A 19,476-nucleotide genomic window follows, 5' to 3' on the forward strand; every position below is an offset into this window, starting at 1 on the left:
TGGTAATGTATTACAAATACAAAGATGATAAAATTGATTTTATTAAACCTTTGTTGGCTTGCTTCAAGACCTTCACCACTGATTATTTGGCATTCCTGGATTTAAGTTGGAGCTGTTTACGAGATTTGTATGAGTTGAATTATCAAATTAAGTTAAAAATCATGTAGGATTCATAACTTAGTATTATGTCCTAAAATTAATAGGATTATAAGACTAATATCTAGAATTTCAGTTATGTCCTTTTATTATGAGATATTATGCTTAATATTATAATTTATTTTTATAAATCGACATTGTATTTGTGCTTTTATAATAATATAGATAGATATAGATTATCATTTGTTATCTCAATTTTCAAAAATTCATTTTTTCAACCAAATCAATATGGAAACACTAACTTAACATTACAATCTATTTCTATTTAAAACTCTATACTATATGTCGAAATGCGAATATAAAGATTGTAGTTTACCGGAAGTACGCATAAACGTTAGCTGAGTCGAGAGCCGAAACAAAAGCAGTGCAACAATGGCAGCAGCAGCAGCTTCCACCACCGCAGTGTTGCCGCTGCAATTCCGGCCGCACCGCCGCAAGAACCACCCTCCTCTACTACTCACTCCTCTCTTCTTCACCAAGTCCCCTACATATCCTTTACTTGTTTTTCCTTCTCCTTCTTCCAAAACTCGCCGCCGTCTCACTCTCTCTTCAGTAGTCTCTGCTTCTCTTATGGTACAGCACTTATGATACTCTTCTTTACGATTCTTTGAATTCTTTCATTCAATTCAAAATTCTGTTCGCTTGATATTCTTAATTTTTTTTCTGTTTTGTTTGTTTAAAAAGGAAACAGTGAACGGAGTGAGAAAATCTTGGAGTGGTTTAACTAGCTTGAATAATTGGGTTGTAAAAGATTATTACAGCCTCGTCAATTCTGTTAATTCCTTTGAGCCCCTTATTCAGAATCTTTCTGGTGAGCAGGTTGGTTTTTGTCTCAACAATCAACTGTCATTTTTGTTAATCTAGTTTAGTTTGTCTTTTCCTCTTAATTTTATTGGTATTTTGTTTTGATAGTTGAGTGCAAAAACTGTGGAGTTTCGTCGCCGTTTGAGAGAAGGAGAGACACTAGCTCATATTCAAGCTGGTCTGACAACTTTTATATGCTTTTTTCTTTTTTTGCTATTAAAGATTGAATCTTTTTTTTGATAAGGTAAACAGTGAATCTTTAAGCCAAAAGAATTAAAGTTCTTGTTTTTGATCATGTTCGTTGCAATTTCTATCTCTAGAGGCATTTGCAGTTGTTCGTGAAGCTGCAAAAAGGAAGCTGGGAATGCGCCATTTCGATGTTCAGGTGTATAATTCTTGACCATTTTGATTATATGAACATAACATCTTCTGAAGGATGTTGATTTGCTTTATTTCACAGCTAATATATTTTTGTACTTTTTTGTTAATTTTCATCAAAAGATCATCTTGATGTTCTTGTCAGAGAGTGGTCATGTGTAATGATATTATACATGGATGTTTGATATAATCATACAGATACAACAATAAACTACCTCTGCTAATAACTAGATATTACATATGTTAATTGATCAATAATGATTTAATTGGAAACCTTAGATTATTGGAGGATCAGTTCTCCATGATGGGGCTATTGCAGAGATGAAGACTGGTGAAGGGAAAACCTTGGTGTCCACGTTGGCAGCATATCTTAATGCCTTAACCGGAGAGGGTGTTCATGGTATGCTGTGTTGAGTGTGTTTGTATGTATATTTGTATGAGTCAATCAGTCTATCTACTTATCATACACACACATACATATAAATATTTCCCCATCCATTTCTACTCTCTCAGAAGGCACTTTTGCCTGCTTTATCTTCAGGACTATGGATGGTGTTCATGGATGATTGTTGAGTAATCTTCAATATCAACAACTCAGGACATGAATTTATCTGCGGGGTTTTACCTCAAACATACACTAATTAATTAGAACTGGCAAATATTAGCATGATTGCAAATCTAAAATAAGAATTGTTGGCGTTTACTAATTTTTCTTTTGGCATCTTCGTTGACAGTGGTAACAGTGAATGATTACTTAGCCCAACGTGATGCTGAGTGGATGGGACGTGTTCACCGTTTTCTAGGTCTTTCTGTTGGCCTTATCCAAGTAATTTTCTTTAATCAACTGTCTTTTATTTCAGCGTTATGTTTTTCTTTTCTTTTCTGTATCTAGGATATATGGTTTCCAAAATTTTATTTTGCAAGCAGTTTTTCCAAGAATTATGTGTAATTCAAGGCTTTGGTCTTTTTTAATTCTAGAGACAAACCGTTTCTTTTATATAAAGATTTTAGACACACTGTTATAAATCAACTCTAGTAATTCTTTCTATGAACAGAGAGGGATGAAGAGCAAGGAGAGGAGATCTAATTACAGTTGTGATATAACATACACAAATAATTCAGTAAGTTGTAGTGAGTTTCATGCTGTTCACTTGCATATATATTATGTCATATATACTTCTCCATTTCTCTTTGTTGCTTAACACTTGAAAGCTTTCTGACATCCTTTGATGATTGATTTAGCTGACCTAACGACTGCATGTCTCCTGCCTCCCTTTCTCCACTTTTCCCTTTTCTTATTTCCAATGGCCCAGGAACTTGGTTTTGACTATCTTCGAGATAATCTTGCCACTAGCCATGAGCAACTTGTGATGAGATGGTACGCATTAACCTTTTCTCTCTTTCTTGTTGATCTGTGTGATGGTTCAAATTTACCTTGTACAAACAGGCCAAAGCCCTTCCATTTTGCTATAGTTGATGAAGTTGATTCTGTCCTCATCGATGAAGGACGAAATCCATTGCTGATAAGTGGTGAGGTATGCCTCATTGTTTTCTTATCTTCTCACAAAGTACTATTGATTATCCAAAATAAATGAATTTTCTTTATGTTACTGGAAAGTATTAACTGCATGAATTTTGGGTGGCTGTGTGTCATTATTTTCGGTTTCCTGTTCATGTTTGCTTCTTTATTTTTGTTTGTCTTTTATTACTCTTCTCGAATTTTTGAATGCACTCTTCCTTTAAGTTTTATTTTTATATTTTTATAACCATGGTGTCCGGGCTAGCTTGCGTGCACCTCGACAAATTCCATGGGATACCTGCTATCTCCCATGATTAACTTTGTCCACCAAGTCTTGGACAGGTGGGAAGAAATCATTAGTGTTTTTGCCTATGCTGGGATTTGAACATAAGACCTCATGGTTTTCGACCCGACTCATTGACCACTAAGCCACACCCTTGGGTGGAGTTTGTCTTTGATTTATTTGTTTTTGCCTTCTATCTCAGGCTAATAAAGACGCTGCTCGTTACCCTGTTGCTGCTAGAGTAGCTGAGCTGCTTATTAAGGGTCTTGTGAGTTTCAAGTTTCTGAGTTATCCCTTTAAAACTTGAGCTCGGTGGCGACATTACACATTAAATGATCTTTACTTGTAATCTCAGCATTATAGCATAGAGCTTAAGGATAATTCTGTGGAGTTAACTGAGGAGGGAATTGCACTTGCTGAGATGGCCCTAGAAACTTGTGACTTATGGGATGAGAATGATCCATGGGCCAGGTAAACATTTACCTTGTTGTTCTGTTCGTTTCTTTGTTGTATAACGTAGTTTTGTTTTAACTATTACATCAACCACTGCAGATTCGTAATTAACGGTTTAAAAGCCAAGGAGTTTTACAAGCGTGATGTCCAATACATTGTTAGAAATGGAAAGGCCCTTATAATCAATGAGGTACTTGCGGTAGAAGTCTCCCTCATAAAGTTTGATTGTATTCTTGGTCTCTTTTGTTGTCACTGATGATTTTATTGCCATTTTTTTCATCGACTTTCTTTCCCTTGTTCTATTCAGTTTAACCCTTAAGATAGAATTGTTAGGGTTTTTTTAACCATGAAGGAATAATGGCATGGCCAGTTTTATGATAATCACATGCTTATCTGCATTTTTCTTGTAAAGATTGTCGTTCGACCAGGGGTTAATAATTCTGTTACAAGTATGCACCAATCCCAAGCAATACAAGCAAGTTGGGGTTATTGAGAAACTGTCGACAGTAGGATTTTTGAGGGTTTCACTTCTCATAGATCTGACGATTTAGGCAGATATATTGAGTATCGGACTGCAGTTAGTCCAAATGGGGCCAATGGATATTGAGGATCATATTCCCGATCCTAACTAGTTTGGGTTTGAGGCTTTGTGTTGTCTAACTACTTTAGGGCAGAATTTGCTGGGTAGAATAGAAAACTTTCAACGAGAGAGATTTTTTACTCATTTCATACAGAGCTAAGCAATCATGTTGTATTCTGAGAGGAAGCTGATAATTATCCATTGGAGGTTTGGAACTTCCCAAATTACAAGAAATTGAAATATTTTTTGGTTAGGATGTGTGCTTTGAAGCAGTCAAAAACCAGAACGACAGGTTAACTAGCTATAGCAGCGTGACAAACCTGTCTCTAAGTGATAGAGGAAGGAACTGGGAAATCAGAGACGAATTATTCTCCTGAGTCCTGAGTTCCTACCACTGTTACCCAATGCCACGGATCACTCTGATCATGGAACAGAAACAAGTTTTCAGTTCACCACCTAACCTAAAGTGTAATCGTGTAAGGTTGCTTTCTTTATATTATATATCAATATAATTTCAGAAACCTTGATGAAAAGAACAGTAATTTCTTAAGTTAAAATGGACTTGGAGGGACGAAAGTAGCCAATTACCAATATTGGAATTACATTTTCCCTAAGTTGAGTGGAATTCAGAAACGAAAACGACTTCTAAATTAAATATTGTTGTAGTTCAAATTTCTAAATTTAGCTTTCGGAGTGGCTTCTCTATCTTTTTATTTATTTATAATTAAGCCGCCTTTAAATTGTATTTTGACCCATCACTTTAATGCCCCACTTGGGTCACAAGCTCACGCTGCTGGGCTCGGGGGCTTCTCTATCATTTCCACACTGCCAAGCCAGTTTGCAGTTTGCAGTTTGCTAGGTGATGGTTAGTTGTGGTAACTATATATCCTACTATTCTGCGTGAAAGCTACTCTCGTGCAACTCTTACTAGTACAGTAGTACTCCCAAGTAAGTTAGGGTCGGTTATATGAATCCTCATTGACCATGTCGTTCCGTTTAGGCTCATCTCAGTACAATATTATATAAAATAAAATTTGACAAAAGGAAATATTTACTGTTAGCACTAGAAGTTCTATATATTTTCTACTCAAATCTTTGCCGAGTCTAAATTCTCCTAGCTAATTGGACCTGAAGTGAACGTACTAACATGTAAAACATAATCCCAACTAATTGTTATCACCTACTTTTTGGTAGGTCTGCATGGATTCTAAGAGATTATAGGTCTCTCCAGACAATTTCCTTCCATGTGTTTTAGGTCTTAAAGCTATCTTATAGTTTGACTAAATTCTGATCCGTGAAAATGATTATATTTTGAGGAGCTTTGGACATATTTTTGTTGCATGTCAGACGTTGATTTCGTTTCTTGGTATTACTTTACAGTTGACTGGAAGAGTGGAAGAGAAAAGGCGATGGTCTGAGGGAATCCATCAGGCCGTGGAGGCTAAAGAAGGCCTTAAAATCCAGGTATACTATCTCCCACTGTTGACTGCTCCTTTCTGACTGTTTCTTAAGTATTATTTTAACTTTATTAAAAGTCCACGCTCTATTCATTTGTTAGGCTGATTCTGTTGTCGTGGCACAAATTACATATCAGTCGCTATTTAAGCTTTATCCAAGGCTCTCAGGGATGACTGGGACTGCAAAAACTGAGGTGGGGTCACTTTTACAGTTTCAAATATAGTTTATGTTTTAGTACTGAATTTCAATGCTTAGCAAAAACTGAGGTGGGGTCACTTTTACTGTTTCAGGTATAGTTTATGTTTTAGTTCTGAATTTCAATGCTTAGGATACTTGTCACCTATATACGTGTGCACTGCAGGAAAAAGAGTTCTTGAAGATGTTTCAAATTCCAGTAATTGAAGTACCCACAAATTTGCCTAACATTCGTAAAGATTTACCAATTCAAGCTTTTGCAGTAAGATGTTTATCATACTTAAGTAAGTTTGGTGAGGTTTTAGGAAAAGGAATATGTAACAAATTTCTAATTTCAATTTTCCATGCTTTCTATTGTTATGCCTTCAGACTGCACGAGGAAAATGGGAGTATGTTCGTGAAGAAGTTGAGTTTATGTTCCGATTGGGTCGTCCGGTTTTAGTGGGGACCACAAGGTACTTCCATTAATGTTTTTGGTTTGATTTACTGCTTTAAAGTTGTGAAACTTTTACCCTAAGTACTGACTCTCTCATATGCTACAATGATTGATTACGCACTTCTTATGAAAATATGCATGCAGACAAACATATATACATATATCTGTGTGTGTGTCTATATATATATACTAGTCTTAGGGTACGCGTATACACTATATAAGGGAATATAAGATCTTAAAAAATTAAGTAATTATTATTAAATAATGTGTTTGAGCTATTGAACAAAAATTAAAAGAAAATATAAGTTCCTAAAATTGATAAACGTTGATCCAATTTGGCTAGTTCCATAAATAAATAATACTGCCCTGTAAAAATCCTTATATACTTTATTGTGATTTTTGATGACCTGTGTAGGAATATATGATAAAAATTATTGTTTTTTGTTACCTAATACCAAAAATAAGCAACAAATAATACTATGACATAGCTAATTTTGCCTTATTTTTTAATTTCTTTCACCGCTAGTGCTCTTCTTGCGAAAATAAATTTACGTACCTTAGGAGTTTTATCAACTTAAAAAATAATTTTACTTACATGAAGATTTTGAAAAAGAATTGAATTAGATTCTTTTTCTATTTTGTTAATTCAAAGATTTTAATTTTTTTTTTTCACATTGGGACTTTGTATTGTTAAAATAACTTAGAAAATATAGATAATTTTTTAACTCCATTCCTATTCGAACAATAATTTCTCTTAATTAATTTTTGAACAATATTATAAAATTACATTCAATAATTAAAAAATATTTAATTAAGTACAGATCTCTTACTTTTCATAGTTACAATCTATTGAAGTTTTCCCTTATAAGAATAAGTTCCCTATGAGAAGAATGAATGTCTAGACATTTTTTATATAGAAATTGCCGTGAGAAACTTTTTTTTTTTTTTTTTGATGAAATAAGGTGTTTCATTAATAAAAGGCATCAAGAAGATGCAAAGTTACAAAAGAACAAAAGCACTAGAGCATAAAAATACTAGTTTGTTAGTCCCTTTACATCAAAACATCAGGGAACTAGCAAAATCAAAAAATTGATCAAAGCTAATTACAGGAGTTAAGTTAGTCGCAAAAAAGGTTAATCAGACATCTAGCTTTAAGAGAGTGAGTTGGAGTTGAGATTCCATCAAAACATCTATGATTCCTTTCATTCCATAAGCACCAAAAAATAACTGCAGGGATCATCACCAAGATTTTCTTGATGCTCTTTACAACTCTCCATAGGCTCCAGCTTGCATATGCTTCACCAACATGCTGTGGCATGACCCATTGAATGCCAAAGAGAGAATAGAACATATTCCATAGTTCGTTGGCCACTCTACAATGCAAAAACAGATGGCTGACTGACTCGGAGCTGCTTTGACACATATAGCATCTATTTACCAATTTAAAACCCCGTCTGTTGAGATTGTCTTGTGTTAAACATGCCTCCTTAAGAGCAATCCAGCTGAAGCAGATGACCTTTGTAGGCATTTTGGTCTTCCAGATTTGCTTCCAAGGCCAGGAATCAATTTTCTGATTCTGAGAACTTAAAAGCTGGTAGCATTCCTTCATAGTGAAAAGTTTGTTGTCTCCCCAACTTAGTATGTCAGCTTTGGTTTCATCAATGGTGCACCTCTCCAAACTAGCTAGTAATTCTAATACACTATCTAACTCCCAATCTTGAACATATCTTCTGAATAATACATTCCAACTGTTTCCACATCTGTTTTGAGCAATAGAGGAATTCTTATCTTGGGCAATTTGGAATAAATTTGGGTAGATCTCCATGAGTGGAATATTGTTTAACCATTTATCCTTCCAGAAACTAATGTTCAAACCATTCCCAGCCCTGAAAGATACTTGCTCAAAGAATTCATTTCCTAACTTGCTGATGTGCTGCCAGGGGCCAACCCCTTGAGATGACGTAGATGTATTTGTTCTCCCGTTGTCCCTTCTACCATGTTTAGCAAGAATTACTTCTTTCCAAAGGCTGGACTCATCTGTACCGAACCTCCATAGCCATTTCATGAGCAGACTTTTGTTGTGTGAGGCCAAGTCTTTAATACCCAGCCCTCCATTGCTTTTTGATTGTGTGACTTTGGACCACTTGACGAGATGGTATTTGTGGGAGCTGCTGTTTCCTTCCCAGAGAAAGTCTCTCCTGAGAATATACATGTACATACACAAAAGTCTTACATAATACATAGTTCATACACAAAAGGATAGTAGTTCAAATATAATTAAGACAATAATTTTAATTCAAAATAAGTAAAGATTTAATAAGAGAAAATTTTAGTTGATTTCAAATTCCTAAATATTAGGAATAAAAACTAAATTACTATTTTATCTATTGTAAAAACTATTTAAAAGGGTAAAAAAGACAAACGATATTTCGCTAAAGGCCTTTGTGCTTTTAATATAGTATATATATATATGTATATATATATATATATTGGTTCGGTTTACTCACTCGGTATCCGGTACCCGCATTGGAGCCCGACTATATCCGGATTCGCGCCGCGTAAGGCCCATTTAAGGAGAAAGCGCTCCTTAACAGAATTTTTTTCATACTCAGGGCTCGAACCCGAGATCTCTGGTTAAGAGTGGAGGGATTCTGTCCATCCCACCACATATGTCGCGCGGACTCTCCAAAATGCTGCCGCACCCGTGTTGGATCCTCCAAAAATACATTACTTTTGGAGGATCTGACATGCACCCGGCAACATTTTCGGAGAGTCCGAGCAACATAGCCCACCACAAGCCATGTTGGTGTGTACATATATATTCTTTTGTGGAGCTACTCTGTGAAGCATTTTTAGGCTTGATTTACTGTTTTAAAGTTATGAAACTGTTATCCTACGTATTGACTTTCGCATATGCTACAATCATTGATTACAGCACTGTACCCAGAGACACACACACATATATCTCTATGTACATGTATATTCTTTTGTGGAGCTACTTAGTGAAGCATTTTTAGGTTATAATTGTTTCTATAATAATATGGTAAAAACTTTAATTGTAAAATTTTCCGTATATGATGGATGATGTAAATACTCTCGTATGGGCATTTGTACCTAGGAAAGAACCACACCTAGACTCTTTTGACAGATATTCCCTTTTTAATGTTATCAGATGAAAAGGACAATCTGATTTCAATGTGAAAACTGGAGTCAAGAGACAAGTACCTGCTACATGCTACTTGAGAGAGCGATTGATTTGTCTTATTCCTGTGTACAAGCATAACAGAGGGAAAATAATCAGTGAGCATCATTAGACTATCAGCAGGAGCAAAGACCAATAAAGGACAGAATATTTAATCAAGCGGCAAGAAAAAAGGGGGGGGGATAAAGGAAACAGGGAAAGCCTGACAAAGAAGGATATGCATATAGCAACTATAGAAACTGAATATCAATTTCTCTGTTTTACTTTGTCCTCTTTTTCTCTATTTTATGATTTTTTTTTCTTTTTTTTTTTTGGGTGGGGGGGGGGGGGGTATATATAGTAAGTTTTTGTTGGTGAAAATTCTTCTGTTAAATTTGCTAAAAAGCAGCATACTCTCTCAGGTCTGTCTGTTTCCGTACCAGGTACTACAAATGATGTTTACTCGACAAGTTCTGATATTAAGCAATAATGGTGTTATTAACTTCACCTGTTAGTTCTTTTTGACACGTATATGCCATCATCTTTCTAGAGAAACTAGTATCTGCTTAATTTTAATTTCAAGATATGACTGCTTGCGTCGAGGGTCCCTCAGAAACGGCCTCTCTACTTTCACAAGGGGTAAGGTCTCTGTACACACTACCCTCCCCATACCCCACTTGTGGGATTACACTAGGATTACTGTTGTTGTTGTTGTCGATTTAAGATATGACTGCTTGCGGATCTATCTCTAGTAGCCTATGAAATTTCTCTGAACTGGAATGCTGTAGGACTGTAAAAAGTTTTGTATTTGTTAGGTCTCCGTTAGCCATCTAAATTTGAATTTCATTTCTGTTCACATTACCTTTGCTGACAACTAATGTCTCTAATGCAATATTTTGACTAATATTAATTCTAATGCAGTGTTGAAAATTCTGAATACTTGTCTGACTTGCTGAAGGAAAGAAAAATTCCACACAATGTCCTCAATGCTCGTCCCAAGGTTTGTACAGAACTCTTGAGCTCTACTTTAACTCAAAATTTCAGTTTGGTTTGGTATTATCCTGCTTCCACATCTTTACATGTGATTTTATTTTGCTGGCTTTTGATTGATATTTTCGTGATTCTTGCAGTATGCTGCTAAGGAGGCTGATATTGTTGCACAAGCAGGGAGAAAATATGCAATCACCATATCTACTAACATGGCAGGAAGGGGTACTGATATAATCCTGGGAGGGAATCCAAAGGCAAGTTAACATCCATGTGCTTTAACATTTTACTCATTAATATTAAGGCCCTAGCATTTGGAATGACTTTCATGGCTTTTACATGATAAAGATGCTTGCGAACGAAATTTTGGAGGATAGCATACTTCCATTTCTGACACAAGATGTTCCTGAAGTTGATGTTGATGGAGAATCCAATTCTCAAAAGGTTCTTTTGGCACTCTGTCCCAATTAGATAGAGAAGCAAGTACTGGTCTCCCCCTCTGCTGATAGTATTTCCGTTTGTAGGTTATGTCAAAGATAAAAGTTGGACCGTCATCATTGGCTTTGCTGGCTAAAGCGGCTCTGATGGGTTAGTAATTTTAATCAACTAGAATCTCAAGTCTAAATCAGTTTAACTGATAGCTCCCTGTGGATTATAGCTTTAGCATCTTGATATTGATGTAGTGACATTTTTTATCTGATTACTTTCTCTTTGTGGATTTCTGTTTGTTGTATTGGTTATATAGCTAAGTACGTTAGCAAAAATGAGAGCAAGAAATGGTCATATCAAGAGGCAAAGTCAATGATATCTGAATCCATTGAGCTAAGTCAGTCAGTGGAGATAAAAGAGCTACAGAAGCAGGCTGATGAGCAGTCAGAATTTTATCCTCTTGGTCCATCCATTGCTCTAACTTATGTATCAGTTCTTGAGGACTGCGTGTCTCACTGTTTGAATGAAGGGTTAGAAGTGAAAAGGCTGGGGGGTCTTCACGTCATTGGAACTTCTCTGCATGAGTCCAGGAGAATTGATAACCAGGTAAGTTTTAGAGGGTGTTTGGATTGGCTTTTAGGCTGGTCAAATAAGCTTTTAAGCTCCTTTTAGCTTTTTTCAGTGTTTGGCAAAGTCAAAAAGTGCTTAAAATAAGTTAAAAACTACTTAAAACAAGCTAAAAGCAATAAGTTGGGCAACCCCAACTTACTGCGTTTTGGCTTAAAAGCTATTTCTGTTGAAAAGCTACTTTTTTTAAGCCAATCCAAACGGGCTCTTAATTTTGTAGGACTTTCAAAGAGGAAAAACTGAATTGACACTTGTATCAAGAAAGTATAAGAATAAAATAATGTAAACCTTTGGCCTCTTGAAATGCTTATTCATGTTGCAGAAAAATGAAAGAATGCTTAGACAACTTCGTATTCTTATGAGTATAGCAGTTATTTTGCTTGACCGCCTAATCTTATCGTTGTAGTTACTGTGCGAGTTCCATAGAGACTTTTTGTGTCTTTCATGGTCTTGTTAATTCCGCATGTGTTGGAAGTGGGCAATTTTATGACCTTTTTGGAGGGAGGGAGAAGGGGGGGAGAGGGGAGGGAGCTTGACTCTTCCTTTCCTTCTAAATATAGTACTTCTACAGTATATTGTTTGGGGTGTTAAGCCCGTCATTCACCAAGGTCAGTAGGTGCTTAATATTTGATTCTATGTCTGTAGTCTGCCTACAAAACAAAGCTCCCTATTGTGTTACTTGCTTCATTCGGTCTTCTTTTGTCTCCTTGATAATTATGTAACTGATGCCACTACAGCATGATATGCACCTTAGAATTTGGTACTGGAGCTTTCTAGTTTAAAGTTGTCTTAATGTGCACAAATGCACTGTCAAACAATTCATACCTTGTCTAGCAAGTATTCTACTGCAGTACTGCACCTTATTTAGCTGGTGAAGTTGGGAAAACTTTCTTAGTTTATTTTGTTTCGTACCACCTTGAACTTTCATAATAGCTAACTTTTACTGTAGACATCCAGGAACTTATTTCTATCTTTTTGGATCATTACCTGTAGAACCAGCTTAATGTAAAAATGGGTGATGCAACTCATAATGGCATGTTCTTCAAATTCGTTTCTGTGATTTAACTTTTGGGTATTGATCTATAAGTTGTGCCTTGTAGCTTCGTGGTAGAGCTGGCAGGCAGGGTGATCCTGGATCAACACGATTTATGGTGAGGTAAGATGCTAGATTTAAGTTTAATCCTTCCTCTGCAATACTTTTATCGTGAAGAAAATATAACTTAACCATCCTTTCTGATTTCCTTATAAAAAAAGAAGAAGAAGAACTTAACTATATCTTTGTTCTGTTTGTAAGAAGATACTTACATATATGTGTGTGCGCGTGCGCACGCGTGTACATACACATGTCTATATGTATGTTTCTGAAATAAACAGTTGCTGGTGGTTCAGCTATGTGAGTTATAAGCACTATTGCATATAAAAGAACACCAAAATAGCATAATTTTCTATGCCTTTATTAATTTAGGTAAAAAAGGCAAAGCTCCTTCACAGTGTTCTTGATTCCTAATTCAGGGTAAAGTTCTCCATATTGCACATGGTGTATGTGCATTATATTTTTCTGCAGTTATCTAAACTCTAAATTGTACTCTTGGCGTTACTCGCCTCTAGTGTGCTGAAAATATTCTTGGTTTTGGTGAAATATCAAAATTCTTGTATAAGTTTGAAAAGTGTATTTCAGCTTTTCGTGAAAAGATTACTACATTCTGTGACTAACCTGTTATCCTTTAAATGCCATTGCTGATCCTAGCTACTTTTATTTATTACAGCTTGCAGGATGAGATGTTTCAAAAATTTAACTTTGACACTGAGTGGGCAGTGAAGCTTATATCCAGGATTACAAATGATGAAGATATCCCAATAGAAGGTCATGGAATAGTTAAACAGGTGCTGAATAATCTCTGTTTGCTTTGTTTCTGTCTCTGTAATTTAGTATGCTGGGGTCTTTCCCGTTTTGTTCTTTATATGGATAAGTGTGGCTTTGATATGTTTGGTTTCAGTGTTATTTCTGTTTTTCAAAGATATATCTTCCTTCTTTTTTCTTTCTCTGACATGCTTCTAACGATGATTGTTGGAACATTACTTAACTGTCAGCTTTTGGGTTTACAAATCAATGCTGAGAAATACTTTTTTGGAATACGAAAGAGCCTAGTAGAATTCGATGAAGTCCTTGAGGTATGTAGCTCATGTACTGATTCAGCTTCTGCTGTTTTGATGTCTTCGTTTCTCATTTTAGGATATTGTCCCCTACTTTTGACTCAAGAATATGTGCATTTTACTATTAAGTCTACTAATTCATTTTTTAATAATGATTTTGCGTGATCACGTTCTTGCTGTATTATATGCTTTACTTTTTCTCCTTCGCAGGTTCAAAGAAAGCATGTTTACGATCTTCGGCAATTAATTTTAACTGGAGATTTTGAGAGTTGTTCAGAGCACATTTTCAAGTGAGCCCCTTGATTCTCAGTCATTTGAATGCCGGAATCAATATCTGTGTTCGAACTCATCTATCTGCAGTCATGAAAAGTATCTGAGTTTTCATATTTAGAATATCATCCCATTATTTTTGTCAGTTTCTTTTTGAAACGTCACGAATCTTTTGCTCCACACAGTATGCTGTAATTGGAAAGTTATAAGACTCGGATAATATACTCCCTCCATCCAAAAGAGGTTTTGCGTTATCTTTTTCTGTGCTCTAAAATGATATCCTCTTTCCAAAATAAATAATTTAACACATTTCTCTGCAATAAAATGTTACACAAAGAGTACTTTCTGCACTGCACTACAACTTCAGTATCTATTTTATCATCCTAAATTGCAAAAGTCAACATATGGCTTCACATGTTTTCTCATTTTTGAGATTTTTAACTCTTCCTCTGATTTTCTTCTCGGATCCAGGTCTATCAAATTAGAAGGGAGAAAATTACTTCTAATGTATTTTATTACTTTGTCATTTTGTTATGAGACATTACAAAATTCAAAATAGCTTTGACCAAGTCAGCATACTATGTGGCATTTTTTTCTGATACTATGTGACAGAGGGAGTATACTTTTGTAAAATGCTGATAAGCAAATAACAAGATGAAGTCTTTTTAGTTAATGCGAACCAGCAGAAGTATAGCAAATGTTGTGAAGATATTCCTCGTCTTATAAGTTAGATAGTATCTCTAGGAAATCAAGGATCAATACTTTATGCTAGAATTTGAAGTAAAATAAAAGCATGACCTGTTTGATGCTGATAAGAGACTTGTGTTGCACAATGACTTATACCCTTCAGTGAAGGTATGGAACAGGGTACAACTAGCAGCATTTTTTCTTTTATATATTTCATAGCCCGACTTTCTCAGCCAGATATTTTGTGGGCTCGGTGATTTGACGATCCTAAAGCTTAGTATGGGATATTAGATTCATGGACCCAACTCTACTCAGCACAAAATTATTAAAATTCTGTCTTGAGAAAAAGGAAGAGTTAAGACAGAATTTGCATGAAATTTGAGGAAGTAGCCAATCTGTCGTGTCATCTTCCCTATCTTGTTAAAGAGTTATTTGAAAAACAATAATGTGACTTTTTGAAGCTTGTACTCTTTTCAATCTTTTTACACGTTAAAACTTTCATGCTAGTGCATCTTATGATTTGACCAATGATGCTATAACACTCCTTGAGATGTTGTGGTTGCAGAATGAAGTCATTAAGATGCTTTTTGTCAGTTTTATCTTTTTTTTTTCCTTGGTATTTTGGTTAGTTTGCTGTTTACTTTTGCGAACCGGGTATTTTTGAAGCTCAAATAAGTTATATCATCTCACGGCAGACTGGGAAATTATTGGGCCGAGCGGGATTTGAACCAGCGGAGATGTTTTTGAACCAATTTACAGTATTTAACCCGCGTTTCTGTCATCAGTTAACATTACGTGGCTTCCCCAGCAGTGAACGATTTGTTCCAAAACAAATACTTGGGAAATTTGTTTGAGCCAGGGCACCTTTTGCTCTCTTGTATTCGGCCTTGCTGAAAACTGAAATAATACAATGTAAATGTGGACAGAGATGTGATTAGTTATTTATTCCCCTTTTTCTCTTCTTATTTATTTTAATATTCTATTTTTTTTACCTTGCGTCAGTTCGTTTATCGCTGAAGATATTGTTGAATAAATACTTTATAAAAATCTAAAGTAACTTCAAAATTTCTATCTTCAGGAGCTCTTTTTTCTCCTTTCTAATATTTTGTTTTCTGGTTTCTTTTTCCCCAATATTCTAGATTCCTCTCATCTCTTTTCTGATTAATTCTGTTATATAATCAAGCACAATATTTTCCTTAAGTGACCTGCAAAGTAAGTTAGATATTGGTCATGGGATCCAGCATGGCCCACCCTGCTTTCCTGTGCATCATAACTACTTTATGCTGGTAACAATTTCACTCTCATCTGAAGGATAAATGCTCTTTGATATTGCTCAGGGATTTTAATCACTTGTCCTTTCAGAGTTGGTTATCCAAAACTAATTTTAGTTATAATTCTTTTACAAAGTGAAAAGCCACGTAATAAAACGAAATCCTCTTCCCTCAGTCATTTTTGACTTTTAATTCCATGTTTAACTTGGTGTATGCAATATACTATCCAAATGTACTCTGCTATTTTGAGGTGAAATTCCTCAGTATCTTGAAACATTATTTATGTGAATATGATGCATCGACTACTTTGATTGGTTCAAAAGGTCCCAGTAAAATCAGTCTCGGATCCTGCTTCAGATGGTTCTGGCAGTTTGTCTTTATAATGTGGGTTTATACTGTGGGTTTATTTTTTGACCATTATTTCTGGGATCTGTACACGGTGAAGCGGTTGAAAACATCATATGTTCTAGCCTATATCCCTCTGTTAGTCCACTGTGACCAGTGTACTTGGCTTTTAATAAGAGATCGTTTTATTCATGATGCAAACTCATTTCTTTGCATGTGCACATGTTGTTCTGGATTAAGTTTTTTCAGCTAAGCCCATATACTTTCGAGGATCAAGATTTTCTCACCACCATTACAATTCTATGTAGATACATGCAAGCAGTGGTGGATGATGTTATCTTTAAGAATGTTAATCCGCAAAAGGTAGCTAGATTTCTTCTCTGAAGTAGACAAGTTTTATGATGCGTTGCATTGTTTTTCTTTTTCTCACTGATGTTATTTTGCTAAATGTCATAGCACCCAAGTAACTGGTGCTTGGACAAAATCTTAAAGGAGTTCAAAGACGTAGCAGGCGAGATATTGAATGGTAAGAGTGGATTATGGTATAACCAGTAATGAATTTTGCAAGTTTGCATCATAAAGTTTGACAGTGAAATTATGTGTAGATTCATTTGCTGGGATTACTGAGGAAGCATTAGTAGATTCTCTTGTACAACTTCAGAAGGTGAAATCAGTATCCATTGACAACTTTTCCCTTCCAAATTTGCCTTCAACTCCAAATTCTTTTAGAGGTGTACGTGGAAAGACCTCTTCTTTCAGACGCTGGTTGGCTATATGCTCCGATGACTCAATGAAGTATGGACAATCTACATCAATGAGTTCAATGATTTAAACTTCTTTATTTCAATCTTCTAATTATATATGTCTGATTTCTGTGTTAGGTATGGGAAGTACAGAGAGATGGTTAATTTCCTTCGAAAGTACCTGGGAGATTTCCTCATTGCCAGCTATTTAGATGTAATACAAGAATCTGGATATGATGCTGTGTACGTGAAGGAAATAGAGGTAATCGTTTTTCTTCAATTTGCTCATGCTACTAAGCGCATTCCTCATCATTGGTATGCCATCATATCAAGTTTGCACGCCAGATTTGTCATTATCCAATTGTATGTTCTTTTTCATTAAAAGAAAGAGGAAAAAGGAATGCCCCCAGGGCTAGTGGTAAGAGTGCAACCCGTGATGTGTGGTTTTAGCGCACGTCACAGGTTCGAACCCTACCGGAGGCTTTGCCTGGTATTTAAGTAGAGAAGGGTAAGGGGTGGCCCCACTATCCACCGAATTTTGAACCTTGCTCCACTAGCCCGCTGGGATTTCTCGGTCATCATCGGGAAAAAGAGGAAAAAGGAAGCAAACTTTGGTGTTGGTGATATTTAAATCCTTTCAATGTTTAAAATTTAAATAAGACCATACCAGTGACCTGAAATCCTTTTGCTTTTTACTAGGTTATGATATCATTTTATGCCATCTTTTATTGCATAATAATTACCTTTCATATAGGATTAGATTATGATAGAGGGTTTGGGTGTGTAGTTTGTGCATATGCATTAAGTTCAAAAAGAATCTTATTTTCTTAATTGATTCCTTATGTTATTTGGATTTAGAGGGCAGTACTTCTGAAAACATTGGATTGCTTCTGGAGGGATCATCTTATAAACATGAACCGACTAAGTTCAGCGGTATGGTATTTGCCTATCTGTTTGAAAAACTATGCTTTCCTTTGATTGGAAGTCGTATATTGATTCTCCCTCTGGGTTTCTGGAACAGGTGAATGTAAGGAGTTTTGGGCACAGAAATCCACTCGAGGAGTATAAGATCGATGGTTGCAGATTTTTCATCTCAATGCTTAGTGCAACTAGGAGGCTTACCGTGGAGTCCCTCCTGTGCTATTGGTCATCTCCAATGGAGAGTCACGAGTTATATGTTTAATTATGTCCAGGTGTTTCTATTCATTGTAGGTTATCATGTTTTCTCTCCCTTTGCTCCTCGGCTAGGCTGGGACACTCCTCATATTGTTGTTACTATACTCTTATTTTTCTGCAAAGCTGGTTGGGAGAACGGGGATGGCAAGAATTAGTTTTTTGAGTTGACATGCTTATTGTTGGTTGTGTTGCTAATTGGTATGTGCGTTATGACTTCTCTACAGGATCTTGGATTCTCATTATTCACCTCCCAGTCCGAGGGATGAATTTTCGCGTCTTATTCCAGCTCAGCTCAACCTAAGATGTACAAATGGCATGATTTGTGGAGGCATAAGCTGATGTGCTGATATGACTGTCAACTCTTCTAAGAAGCTAAGGTAGCATTTGTGTGATACCCGAACCTTGTCTCAAGTTACTGTGTCTTTTGAAGTAGGGATAATCTGAATTTGCACCTTGAATAGTTTGAGGACCACCTGAGTACATGACATCAGTCGGCTTAGATAAGGGATGTTGAGCAACCTGCACAGGCTAGGACTGTAGAAATGTGACCACGGAGATTCAGAATAAAAAACTACGGAGATTCATTTTTTTGGCACAGCGTTGGCTTTGCTAAAATTGTATTGGGTAGAGGGAGTTGAAGAGAGAGGCCTTTCAGTTCGTCCGAAGGCAGTAGGGATGAGCCATCACAAATGGTCACACTATGCATCATTCTGAGTCATTGCAACAATAAGTCGCAGGGCTTTAATTGCTCGAGTTGCTTATCTGAAATGTAGAAATGTTGGATGTTGATCCTGGAGCTCAACCTCTTTGTTTATTTGAGTACAAATGATTAGTGAGACAGGTCTTACTCTTCAAATATGCCGCAGAAGATGTTTGTAACATTGGAATAATGTAAGTTATATACAGAGACATTGTAAATAACATTTACACTATTATTGTATTTTAACATATTATAAGTTATTTACCTCACTCTCTAGTTTACGAAAATAGGTTCAGAATACAGTTTACTGTTGTTACAATGTCACTTTAACCTGGAAAAAATTGCATACTCGATTTTTATTGGCGAGAATGAGCATATTAAGAGACAGTATCCACCTAATTATTTAGCGTATGAATGATCTTTCAGCTAAAATACAAACAAAACTCAGTGGAAAATAGAAAAGGGAACCCCCCCCCCCCCCCCCTTCTAAATTCACTTATTTTTAGAGTGAATTAAAATACGATCTACATGTTTGAAGATAAAGTTAGATAATAAGAAGTTTAAATATGAATAGTTCCAGGTGTAATCGAGGTTGACTTTTGAGATAAACTGTAACATAAAAAAAGACAACTAAATTCAAAAGA

The 19,476-nt window shown here is 35.8% G+C and overlaps 1 protein-coding gene across 7 annotated transcripts; it reads left to right on the top strand.

The window, feature by feature from the left end:
• The first annotated feature begins 472 nt into the window (after window positions 1-472).
• LOC104235174 (protein translocase subunit SECA2, chloroplastic) lies at window positions 473-19,134 on the top strand. 7 transcript variants are annotated; one of them, XR_011406876.1, is made up of 32 exons: window positions 473-729; window positions 841-975; window positions 1,069-1,138; window positions 1,281-1,345; window positions 1,618-1,738; window positions 2,073-2,164; window positions 2,394-2,459; window positions 2,652-2,716; window positions 2,786-2,873; window positions 3,343-3,408; window positions 3,496-3,611; window positions 3,693-3,783; window positions 5,554-5,637; window positions 5,732-5,824; window positions 5,993-6,088; window positions 6,196-6,281; window positions 10,365-10,443; window positions 10,574-10,687; window positions 10,779-10,874; window positions 10,955-11,018; window positions 11,176-11,465; window positions 12,587-12,642; window positions 13,253-13,370; window positions 13,578-13,658; window positions 13,851-13,930; window positions 16,522-16,576; window positions 16,670-16,739; window positions 16,819-17,008; window positions 17,095-17,218; window positions 17,815-17,889; window positions 17,978-18,509; window positions 18,594-19,134. XR_011406876.1 is itself a non-coding variant. In XM_009788872.2 (32 exons), exons 1-31 carry the CDS (start codon window positions 529-531, stop codon window positions 18,137-18,139), a joined length of 3,189 nt encoding a protein of 1,062 aa, XP_009787174.1. In that variant the 5' UTR covers window positions 473-528; the 3' UTR covers window positions 18,140-18,164; window positions 18,357-19,134. The 7 variants fall into 7 exon arrangements, 6 of the variants coding, with proteins under 6 accessions (XP_009787174.1, XP_009787175.1, XP_070028233.1 ...); XM_009788872.2 differs by having other exon boundaries at window positions 17,978-18,164; window positions 18,357-19,134; XM_009788873.2 differs by having other exon boundaries at window positions 17,978-18,149; window positions 18,357-19,134.
• Window positions 19,135-19,476: the final 342 nt, after the last annotated feature.

Source organism: Nicotiana sylvestris, chromosome 4, assembly GCF_000393655.2.
Source record: "Nicotiana sylvestris chromosome 4, ASM39365v2, whole genome shotgun sequence".
Lineage (NCBI taxonomy): Eukaryota > Viridiplantae > Streptophyta > Magnoliopsida > Solanales > Solanaceae > Nicotiana > Nicotiana sylvestris.

Bases quoted from the DNA above. Each gene is read 5' to 3' on its own strand.
- LOC104235174 (XM_070172132.1), top strand. From the start codon at position 529: ATGGCAGCAGCAGCAGCTTCCACCACCGCAGTGTTGCCGCTGCAATTC. The intron at 10,875-10,954 runs GTTCTTTTGGCA...TTCCGTTTGTAG, and splicing joins GAGAATCCAATTCTCAAAAG to GTTATGTCAAAGATAAAAGT. The intron at 17,890-17,977 runs GTATGGTATTTG...TTTCTGGAACAG, and splicing joins TGAACCGACTAAGTTCAGCG to GTGAATGTAAGGAGTTTTGG.